The 12,819-nt window shown below is 35.8% G+C and overlaps 1 protein-coding gene across 1 annotated transcript in view; it reads right to left on the bottom strand.

Annotated features, from left to right (window-relative positions):
* htr4 (5-hydroxytryptamine receptor 4) overlaps window positions 1–11,560 on the bottom strand; it is a 136,142-nt gene extending 124,582 nt beyond the window's left edge. The window contains exon 1 of the mRNA XM_062999958.1: window positions 11,371–11,560. Coding sequence (XP_062856028.1) covers window positions 11,371–11,446 — 76 coding nt within the window. The 5' untranslated portion in view covers window positions 11,447–11,560. The remainder of the gene's footprint in view (window positions 1–11,370) is intronic.
* Window positions 11,561–12,819: the final 1,259 nt, after the last annotated feature.

Raw genomic sequence — 12,819 nt, 5'->3', positions numbered from 1 at the left:
TTCATTGAATATATCTGTATATTATTACACATTATAAATGCTTTAATTAATCTGTTAATTTATTATATGTGAAGCACACACACTTTGGACCAAAAATCTAATAAAAAATGAAACAGTTTTAACCCTGTAAGTTTTCTTCTGGAACTCCAGTTTCCTACTATCTCACATGCATTTAGTGGACTAGTTACTCTAATTTGCCCCTAGGTGTGAGTACATTTGTGGGTATCATTGCAGACCATCAGTCATATTGCCTCAAAAAATGATCAGAAGCACAGTCCTAATAGCGGCACTTTCTCGGTTTTTGAAACATGATATGATATGATTTTCTCTCAGATGTACTGTAATGCTGCTGGGTCATCGCAAAGCTAATGATGGAGAACTGGCTGAGATACACCTGAATTGGCTGACAAAATTATATCAGTGTATCTTGTAGCCAGTGTATCTTGGTTTAATGCTCTTATCTTCCAAAACTTTGAAAATGCATTGTAAACTTTATGTATTATTTTTGTACTTGCTAAATGTTAAAATAAAATAAAATAAAATAAAATAAAAAGAAATGTATACAAGAATTAACTGGGCAAAAGTCAGCTTCAAATGTAAGAAAAGTTTAGTCACAATTCAGTTCTTTTCTTTTCTTCTTTTGTATATGCTTACAAATTGTAAGAGACAATGTGCAGAAATTATGTAATGTTAGACTTTTGTTAAAGATTTCATAGGAGCTAAATGAAACCAGTGTTTTTGTACAGTATTGCTCTGCCATGGTTAAGTGTCCTGCAATTGGGTTCATTCCCTTAATATCACAGGTGCAGGAGTACACCTGGTGCCTCAGTCACAATCCTTTTTTATAATCAAACCAACATTCCCAAGTACCATGCTCAGTCAATTGCACAGTATCAAAAAGAAGACAAGGGATTTGAACCCTAAAATGTAATTTCTTAGGTCAAATGAAGTGGAAACAAGGGAAGGGGTGATGGTACAAACTGCATTCCTCATTCTGTTGGTGTCTGAGTTCAGTGACCATGTTTAAACAAGTGAATCTGAAAATGTGTCCAGTTTACTTGTGCTACTGTTTCATTTAAGGCAGCTCTCTTTAAGGAGTAATTTTATTTCATTACACATACCAAAGCTTTTTTTCGGACTTAAAATCATAATAACAAACCTCATTTTAAGAAATGATGGGACATTAAAGCAATTCAAAACAATTGTCTCAAATTTTTATTTAACTGACAAAAGTATGTCAGTAAAAAATATTTCCAATGTTTTTACTGATCAGCTTTATTGTAGTTTGTAAATATAAACAGATTTAGAATTTGATGCATGCAACACAATCCAAAAAGTTGGGATGAAGTCAAAATAAGTGAAAAACGTTTACTTTACTGTAAAAAGTCACTTTAATTTGAAACATTCCACAATAAGCCGCTGAATTTGAGGGAATCATGACTGGACATAAAAAGAGCATTCACCTTTTATGGCTCAGTCTGTACAAGCAACGACAGGTTGTGACTAACCATTTTGTTCCAAACTTTAAGGGAGACTTGTCAACCAGTTCAAAAACAACATTACCAACTGTGCATAATGTTGTATAAAGATTTAGGGAATCTGGTAAAATCTTAGTGTTTGTTGATTGTGCGTGAACTTGAAGCCCTCTGATGGCATTGCATCAGAAACCATCATGTCACTGTAATAGAATATAGGCACATTGACTCAGAAGTACTTCAGAGTTGGGCCAAGCTTATCTCAGATGGACCAAAAGACAGTAAAGACCTGTGCGGTCATCAAATGAGGCCACGTTTCAGCTTGTTTTTAGAAAGAATGGCCTCTGAAAACGATGATAAAAAGGACCATCCAGACTGTTATCAGCAAAAGGTGCAAAAAACAACACCTGTCATGGTATGAAAGCGCATCAGTGCCCATGGCATGGGTGACCTGCATATGTGTATAAGTACCACTGACACAAAGGCATTTATTGGGTTTTAAGAGAGACACATTTCCTGGGAAGTCCATGGTTATTTCAGCATAATGATGCCAGGCCTCATTCTGCACACACTACAACAGCATGACTCCTTAGAGATAGCGAGCATGAGCTTGACTGACCTGCCTGCAAGTCAGATCTGTCTTCTACTGAAAATGTATTCCACATCATGAAGAGGAGAATCAGATAACTGCAACCATGGACACTGCTGAACCTGTTAAGTCTTGTATCAAGCAGGAATGGACAAAAAGTCCACTTGCAAAACTGCAACAAATAAAGTCCTCAGTTCCCAAACCATTAAAAAGTCTCATTAATAGAAAAGCTGATTAAACACAGGGGTACACACACCTCTGTCCCAACTAAGTAAAAACATTAGAAATATTTTCTTTATACACTGTCAATTAAATAAAGATTCAAGAGAATTAACAAATCACAGATTCTTTCATTGTACTGCATTTCACAAAATGTTCCAATTTTTCTGGAATAAAAGTTTTTACATAACTGTTGTTAATTATCTGTGTAGTTAGCTGAAGTTTGGTTAGGAGAATAAATTGATTATTCTGAATGAGAGCACTAACTCCTTAAAACTATTTAAAATTATTTCATTATTATCCAAGTCCACTATAAACGGTCAAACAATCTTTATATTGAGTGGAAAGCACACTAAGGAACAAGCCAAGTGTACCCAGTTCTGCAAACACCAAAGAAACATCCACACCAAGAAACAACTATCAAGTAAAAAAGGCAAATGTGTAAAAACAATAACTTTATAATACAGCAGTTTAACAGTGCAACAGAACAAATTTTTTTATTTATGAATAAGCCAATCTAATAAATAAAACAGATCTAAAGCTTTGTTAAGCTTAAGGCTGATGTGTCACAATTCTCGACACCCATATGCATGCTTATAAACATAGTACCACTAAAGCATATTTCTACATATATTTTAATTTTTTTTTTATTTACCAGTGTTTACAAACTTCTTAAGTTCATGTCAATGACTTCCTATGAGGTAACACAGAGGATATATGTACTTAGCCATTAAAAAATACGTGAAGTAAAAGATTACTGAAATAAAACAAGCAGAGGCTATGAAAAAATAATAATTGTGAAAATACCACAATGATTGTAAAGTTATTGGAATAAACAAACTTCAAATAAATCTTTAATTAAATAGACTGTGCTAATTTTACCACAAAGACATTTTAATGACCTTGTTTACTTATTTCTGCAAATAGTACAGCTGATAGATCTCCTACAGATAGAACTCCTAAAGCAATGTGACAAGGGAGAAGTAATTCACTATAGGAGGGTAAAACATTATATTAAAAACCCCTCATACCATGGCCTGTATTTACTCTTAAAGTCTGTGGTGTAAATCAGTTGTTAGAATAAGTCTGATAGTCTGCAGAAAAATAAAAAAATTCCCAGACATGATTCCAGACCTGTCTAGAGCTCCTGTTTCATAAGCTCATATTTGGGTGTGAAAGTGTAAAAACAAACTGTGTGTTGACCTGTAAACTAGTCTATCTAAAAAGTGGTTTGGGGTTTGTGTGTGGACTGCACAATGTGTGAAAGCTTCTGGGGCAGAGCAATGAATAACATAATTATGTTGACTTGTCATGTTACTTCCTATTTTATGTTGCAGTGATGTGAACTGGGATGACCTAATCAGCAGTGTTTACATCTACAGTATATACAGTATATAAAAGTATGTGGTAGTATGCACCTAATAATCGAGTTCAGTTGTTTGATATTGCAAAAGAGAACTCTTTTTTTTTTCTGCATCATAAATCAAAAAAGCATTTTAGGCCAATTAAATACTAGATTATACTGCTTTAATGCATACAAAAAAGATTCATAAAGCTTATGTTCTTACTATTGCTATCAAGTCCATGTACTTGTGGTCAGCTTAATATGGTACAGCTCCCACAGGTGCCTGCTGCATTTCGAACAGGTTGAGCACTTGCACAAGGTTCTAAAAAACTTAATCCAAGGAGAATTAATTAATGAATTAAAACATTTGTGTGCAGATACACCCGGTCAGTAGTGGATGAAAAGAGCTTTCAGCAGTGTGTGTAAGCCCTTATCAATACTTATGCTTCAGAGCTGAGGGTATTTTTGGCTGTGGTGATTTTATTTATAGTCCACATGCCACATGCCACTGACAAATCAATCAGGAAAAAAACAGCATTTCTTAACTTGTTTCACTGTCACAACAATCTTTTGGTACAGATTACAGCGTGGTTGTTTTTTGTTGTTGTTTTGTATTTTAATGTCATGTTTTACAAACTTTGGTTACATTCATGACAGAAAAGGTAGTTACTAGTTACACAAGATTCATCAGTTCAAGTTTTTAATGTCAAACAGTCACAGACAATTTTGTATCTCCAGTTAACCTGACTGCATGTCTTTAGACTGTGGGAGGAAACTGGAGCTTCCGGAGGAAACCCACACAGACATGGGGAGAACATGCAAACTCCACACAGAAAGGACCCGGGCTGCTCCACCTGGGAATCGAACCCAGGACCTTCTTGTTGTGAGTAGGGCTGCAACGATTAGTCGACATAATCGATAACGTCGACTATAAAAATTTGTCGACGTGGAATTTCATTGTCGACGCGTCGTTATTATTGCAACGCACTAAAGGAACTGCAGGGGGTGCAGCATCGCTTCCATGGCACAGCGGGGAGTTTATGAAGACAGAGAGACAAAGATAGAGAGACCAAAACTTTCAGGAGTATTTCAGGAGCATTTCAGCCAAAATAACCCAAAGAAACGAGCTGGACGCAGACACTACAAAGCAGAGTTATGGTTTCACGCCGGCACTGCGGTGAAACGCCTGGCAGCCGTGATGACCAGCGTTATTCCGGTAAGTTTTTACACTGCTTTGTGCTTTAACCAGCGTAGTTAATGTTTGTTAATGCTAGAGCACCTGTCAGAAAACTTCCTAAGAGTTCACTATTTTTCAGGTTTGTTAGCTAGCTAACGCATTAAGTGCAATAGTTAATCAGTAATTTATATGAGTAACGTTATATAACTTAACATTAAAGCCTAACGTTACCCTGTCTCGTCTTCCATATTTTTTGCTCTCGTTAATGAGAGCATTCATTCTAAATAATAAGCCTCCTCCACTTAATGATAGCTAGTTAGCTCAGCAGATAATTCAGTTAAGATATTTAACCTGTTGTGGTTTAGTTGGCATAGCCAGTACACTATCTGTAATAAACTATGATACATAGCCTTCAGTTTGTGATAATTAATATAGCTTTCTCTTTTGCTCTTTCTATTAATAGCACTAAGCAATGGAGTGTGGATGAGAAGAGAAGAGGTTCATGCACCCCTCAGATGGCTGAGGTCTTCACAGACAGCATTCACATGTTGCTCAACATGTTATAAATGTTTTTGACTTCCAGAGTGATAACTTCTGAAACATAACAGTTTCTAATGCTGTCCAAAGCTTTCTTATTTAACTGAATTTTTTTTATTATGATTGTGTATTAATGTTTCAAATATATTTAATTAAACTATCAAGCTTAAGTTTCATATTCATGTTTCATGGGTCATTATTTTAATTTGATATTGGAACTTAAATAACATAGAGTTTTGTTATGTTAAGGCAGAGATGGAGGGTATGACATAAATAATCGTTGACTAGTCGACTAATCGAAAAAATAATCGTCAGATTAGTCGACTACTAAAATAATCGTTAGTTTCAGCCCTAGTTGTGAGGCAACTGTGCTACCCATCAAGCCACTGTGCCACCCTTACAGCTGTTTAAACATTTGCATAGTTTCTACATTTAAACATTTTTCTCTTTGAATTTGACTATAATATCAAATTTCATTTGTTTTTGGCAGATCAACTGGATACCATCATACAAAAGAGTGTTTAAAAATTGTTATGACACCACTTGTTGTTAGGTAGTTTCAAAGGCTGTGTGCACTGTGGTCACGCCAGCATCGCATCTATCCAAGTTACATGGTTTATTAAAAGAATCAAATTTCAGCATTTACATTTCTGTTAGAACACTTTTCATTAACTGCTTTAGCCCACTTACAATAAAAATTACAAAAATCTTGTTCATGACCTGTGTAGTATGTTTACGCTATTGAAAGTATAAATATTTTATTTTAAATATGGCAAAACATGAACTGCCGACCAAACCAAGCCAACTATAAACTCCAATGTTGAAAACACACTGAATATTTTTATTATAAGGCACTGACTTCCAGTGTGTGAAGCTGAAACATAAAACCATCACAAGTTCCATACATTAACACGTTTTTAGGGGAAACAGTTGAATATGGTGTGTTCATTTGTTACACACAGGAGGGAGACTGCATATTACATCAAGGCTCCAAAAACAAACAATCTACGGCTAACAACATGTGTTAATGTATGGAACGTGTGATGGTTTTATGTTTCAGTACGGAACTGTTAGAGCGACGCACACACAGATGTATGTGGGTTGTCATAGTAATGTTTATACACACGTTAATGTTCGCTACTGTTGTAGATGTAATAAATATAAAGTAAGCAAGTACAATGCTTTAATCGTCCATTCTGTTTATTGACACGATAGTCAAGAAAGTAAACAGAGTAAACAATATTCAACTGTTTCAACCTTTTTAAAACGCGTAATTTTTTTTTAGGGGATGTCACCTTAGGGACTCCGTACAGAATGAATTGTTATGTGTTTATTTTATTTTCAATTCAGGTTGGATTTTTTTTGTGCGCGGTTGGATTTTTTTGTGCGCGGAGACCGTGTCAGCAGTAAGCAATTGCGCACGCGCGCAGCTTAGAGGGAACATCGATTCAGACCCCTTGACTCTGTGTTATGAGTTTGTTTTTAAATGGATATACTGGACATACATTGGATTTACTGGACATACATTTTACCCATAAATCAAGGCACATACCTGGGTCTTTAAAGGCCCACAAGTTATGCTTTATTGTCAGGACAAAAACTAGGCAATGAATTCCAAGGAACTGGCTGTCAGCTCAGTCCCAAGCATGCTTATTAAATGCTTCCCCTAGCTGCAGCAAGTAACACTTAATGAGATACAGGGAGAGTGCACTTCTTTTGAACTGCACTTTAAGGCATTCCGTCAACCTGTGCCTCACCCCCTCTGCCAGATAGCAAGTAGGTGTATTTGTGGTGTCATTGTGTTTTTAAAGACATTGTGTATTATTTGACTATTTTTGTTGTCTGAACTAATTATATTCAGTAATATAAACAAGACCACATGACAGTTCTCTACCTTGCTGATTAAGGTAGCTAACATTTACATTTACATTTTCGGCATTCAGCAGACACTCTTATCCAGAGACTTACAAAAGTGCTTCCACAGTAAACATTTCCCTACTCTAGTTTAAGTAAACAATAGTACAAGGATACAAATCTGCTGAAACTTTCTTGCTACAGAAGGTTAGTAAGTTAATGTTATTGCTCAGCCTAAGTGCTAAGTGAAGAGCTGGGTCTTTAATCGTTTTTTGAAAACAGTGAGAGACTCAGGTGTTCGAACAGACGGGAAGTTCATTCCACCACTTGGGTGCTAGTACAAAAAAGAGTTTTTTACACAATCGCCAACCTTCTTGTCTTTTATGCAACCACACACCCAGATGTAGATTTTAATTTAATGTTTTATATGTTGATTTAAGTATAAACAAAAACACCTGAGACAAGACCGAGACAAATTAGATTTAAGGCCTGGGGCAGATCTCGGGGCCTTCGTGTCAACTTATGTTTAATTCCCCTCTTCTCCCAACAACCAAATAAGCTTAAAATCGATCTTGCATTTGTAATTCAGCATTTAAACCAGGTTAAAAAATATCAGACAACAAAACTATAATTTTTTGGATATTTAATAAAATAGAGCACTATATAATAATGAGTGCACTGGCACACCAGACTGATCTGTGTAAATTCATATTTTGTGCTGCTCTGTTGAGACCAAAAACCATAAGAGTAAAACAAAAAGAAAAACAAGATTCTTTACTGCATTTTTAATCAACACTTGCCTTAAGGCAGTGCCTATCAGCAAATAGTCCACAGACAGCTGATGTTTACATCCATCCTGTCCATTCTCAAGTTTCACCTTTGGCATCTACATGTGTCTGAAGCAGGGCCCTAATGTGAAGTGAAAGTATTTATTGATCCACCGACTGGCACTCTGCACTGTGCCATTTATCTAAACACATCCTTTCCACATGCCTGTCTGGCATAATATTGACCAGTGCATTCACAATAGCATAAGCACAAAATAACTTGACAGCACTGCAAGCCTGTGATAAACTTCGATCATCTATGAGCACTGCTGTTCTAGTTAAGCCCTTGAGGAACGTCCACAACCCTCAGTTACTTGAATTATGTATAGTCACAGTTGTAAGTTTTTGCCATAATTGCAAAGCTACTGTAAATGAACCTCCATTTGCTCAGCGAATCAGTCTGTAATAACATTTACTCCTGACACTTTGGTGCTTGTTAAAATGTCAAAAATATGATTAGGTTCCTGTGTAAATCAGAAATTAAAAGCATTTAGCCAAGACAGGTTTATTCCAAATGTTTAGCTCTTTACTGGCACACTCTAAATGCCACTGAGCTGAATTGCATGTACTAGATTCATCTAAGATAATGTACGTGTCTCCTGAACCTTTGATCAACAGATATACTGTACACTTTGTTAAACTACTGTTGATTGCACAATGCTGTGTCAATAAGCCAGTTATTCCAGTTATAAAGCTGCAAGTCAGTATATTTCAAATGAATATTTAGCCTGCACAAAATCAAAGCAAACATAATATGAACCCACACTGCCTGCTTGTAATTGATAGAAATTTAGTTTTCTGTTCTAAAACTGACCTTTTTGCCTTTAGGTTTTTTTTTAGTGTTTTATCTGGGTAAATAGCTTCCTGATCTTTTTGTAACATGCCACAGTAAAGCATTCCAACCTCTTTGAGCTTCTGGTTGCCATTCAGATTTAAAATAAGCATAAAACATGTTTTACACTATGTTATGCAACATGGACTAAAAAGAATTAAAGATGACATTTAAACACACAGTAATGCTCTGTGTCCAGTAGATTAATTATATAAAGTTGGTATTGCTCCAGGCAATTGAACTTTTTTTTTTTTTTTTGCATTGCCCAAATTTGGATATATCTAATTCCCCTGTGCACACTGACAACCACTGCCACTTGCTCACACAGACAGTCTTAACTTAAAAAACTCATAGCATGTCACAGATCATGCTATGCCTTCTGTGTTTCTCTGCTGCACTTGCCAGAATCTCAACCAGAAAGCAGGAGTCACTGTTGAAGCGACAAGGAGGTAATTTTCCATTTGGCTTTCCCTCCCTCTGATGGTTTAGTCTTTTGAGTGCTCGACCAAGCCAGTGGCACTGCTAAAATTTAAACTCAGGTCTTTGCAGTGGTGGGCTAATGCATTAGACTGCTGACTCCTAATTTAATTTTTTTTACACTATATATGTTAAGTATGAAATTATCATGGTGCAAAAAAAACCCCATAATGATCACTACAGGCATATATGGTAAAGGAAATGGCTGACTAAAAATATTAATATACATCCCTACACTCTACATCCAATTAAAACTAATAAAATACTTTTAAACCTTTTAAACAGCAAATATTTAAGAAGTACCAAAACAAAACTTAAGGTCCACAGTGATTCCACTGAAAAATAAAATCTTTACACAGCTGCTTATTTTAGCTTGCTGCCTTCAAAATCAACCATGTTTATTCATTACAAACCCTCAGTGTGTCAGGGTCCCTTTAAAGGTCATTCAAAACAAAAACAGTGGTTTTAATGGATAAAATTGGCTTCATCAATTCCTTATGATAGAGCAAAGCATTCATTAAACTGTGGATCCACCAATTAGGCACCTAGTTTAAGAGATACGTTTACATGAGTATACACTGAGAATATGATAAAGAAATCTGGGTAGCAAAATCTATTTCTGATACTGTGCAATTAATAAATAAACTTATTTATTATAATTGTTTAGTGCCGTTAACATAATTAACTTAACACACGTTAAAAATAAAGCTTCGCCTACTCACGTTTTTTAATTTAAAAAGCAATAAAACTTTAAAACTTTAAAAATTTTACCATAATAGAATTCATAAAAGTACCTCATTTTTGCCATTGTAAAATGTTCTTTTTTAAACTTTTTTTTCAATTTATTATCTAATTGCTTCTGCTTTATTTTTGTCAGATTATGAAGTCTTATTATTTGTGCACACAGAATATGTTGACATCATACAATGCCAGTTTAAAAGGACTCATTAAAGCGTGACTTGCAGCGTATTGTTAAATCTGTCTTGCCTTTTCTGACACCAACAAAAAAATGTGGGTTTGAGATCAGCTGTAAGGTCACAATATTCGGCACATCAGCTGAGTTCAGCTATCAAAGTTTTCCTTCCAGACATACAGTCTCATGTGAAAGCTTTGACACTTTTTTGTCAGAATCCATGTTTTGCCTCTGACTTTTATAGCAAAATTCAGTTATATCAAACTTTAGGAAACCAATTTAGTAAAAGATGCAGTTTGTGCAGTTAGTGAACATTTTTATACATTTTCTGAATTTAACATAAAACATAAATAATGAATGTTTGTTTTGCACAAGCTAAATTTAGCAAATAAACAGTAACTGAATTAAAATGTGCAGAAGTTTGTTCCCTGTAGAGGATGTGATTTCACTTATTTCACATAAAGTCAACAAAATGTCCAATATGATTAAGGCTAAACCTGTTAATTACACCATACAAAGTGGGCAACTTTAATTTAAAGTTTTAATTAACCACGTTATGTTTTGCATTTGTAAATTTAACATACAGGAATTCCTTTAGTTTATCTAAGTTAAGGTGGCTGTTCCCCATTGTCTTTGCAATGCAGTGCAGGTTAGCAGTCATACAAACTCATTCCTTTCAATAAATGGAATGAGATACATTTGATAATTTCTTTTATTTTTAACCCTCTATGCAGGAATTTCAAAATTTTAATAAAAGATGCTCGACAAGCATTTTTGGTCAGTTGTGATATTATTAAATGCCTTTTTTTTTTACCATAGTTAATCCTTCATGAAGAAACTTGGTTCACAGTTTCACTTTCATTAAGATAAAGATAATTTCATTAGAATGTAAAATGTGTAAAATAATAATAAAAAAAACCACGTACGGAACACTGTTACCTTACTGTATTGGAATTTAGCCTATATACGTTCTGATACAAACGGGTCACCAAAATTGGGGGGAAAAGCTGTTACAGTATTACAGCTCTGTGTTTGGTAAAACAATGAAGTAATAATGAAAAAAACTTACCATTTTAAAACTAAGAAACTTATTGTATAGTAATATTTATAAAAGCAGTTACTCACCATTTGGACGAGGAAAGCCCGGGTCCACACCATGGTACTGCTTTACACCCTGAAGAGGGAAATCACATCCTCGCATGTAAATATGCTAAAACATATGGAAATAACACACTTCTCAGTTCCGTAACAACCTCAGCAACGACGGCGACCGACGAAAATATAAATAAAATACGAAACAATTACTATCCAGCGCTTCCAGTCAGGCGACGGTTAGAAATTCGACTGACAGAAACGAGCGAACGAGCGAGCGCCTCTGACTCACGCGCCACAGCGGCGGATCCAGCGCGAGGAGCGCGCGCGTGAGTTTCCACACACAGAGAGAAACTCCGCTGAGCTCTCAGTTCTTCCTCCAGTCAGCGTGTCCTCACTGTGGGATCATCTGTCTCTATCTGTATCCTACACACACAGCGGAGACCTTGTTCACTTTCTCAATACACATATTATTACACGCATTTTAGCCGGGGCATTCTGTGATCTGTAATGCACATCCGCCTTCCGCAGCTTCACCGCACTTAACACAAGTTTAGCGCACCAACGGAATGAGCTACAAAGCGACAGGAAGTAAAAATGAGACCAGTGCTCACTGAACACTTCCTAAAGCCTATACATGTTATTGATATTCTCCAACATGCTCATATAACATCACACGAGCGTGTCATATACATGCATGTCGTCTGCATGACGTAAACATGCATGACATTCGTATTCTGTGCTCATTTTATGTGCTGACCATAAAAGTCAGTGTCAGGAAGAGTGTAGGTCTGCATTTGCAAAAGTGTCGTCATGCAAGGCATAGCAGTGTCAAAGGATCATTAGGGATATATACATATAATATTATAAAAAAATATATTATTTATTTATTAGGATTTTAAGGTCATGTTTTACACATCTTGGTTACATTCATGACATTACAGGTTACATAAGATTCATATATATACAGTATATATATATATATATATATATATATCAAGAAGGTCCTGGGTGGTCCAGGATTTTATCATGTTGAGCTTGCATGTGTAACATATTGTAGCGTCAGTGGGAGGAGCCGTGGTATCCAGGCTTACCGTCAGCGTGTATCCCAGTGTGGGAGACTGGGTGGCTGCGGTGAGAGCTGGATAGGTAGCGTATATGTTTGTCTGTTGTATGGATGTATGTGTGCATGAATGAGTGTACGTCCTAAACCACTGAGAGATCTGCCCCAAGGGCAGCTCACTCGAGGCCCCGACGCTCGCCTTCCTGCTCGCCGGCGCCACAATATCTATATTTCCAATAACTATATTACAGCATCTAAAATGACACCCAAAACAGTATATTATAGTGAAATATCTAAAGCGCAAATAACTAAAGTAACTGTGGCATTATACAGTGTTGTAAAAAGTATTTTCTCTATTGATTCTTTCTATGTTTGCACTAATTGCTTTCTGATTTCCATACAAACTGGAAGTCAAGGAA

This window comes from Trichomycterus rosablanca, chromosome 8 (genome assembly GCF_030014385.1).
Source record: "Trichomycterus rosablanca isolate fTriRos1 chromosome 8, fTriRos1.hap1, whole genome shotgun sequence".
Classification (NCBI taxonomy): Eukaryota; Metazoa; Chordata; class Actinopteri; order Siluriformes; family Trichomycteridae; genus Trichomycterus; species Trichomycterus rosablanca.
This window is presented reverse-complemented; position numbering and strand designations above follow the sequence as displayed.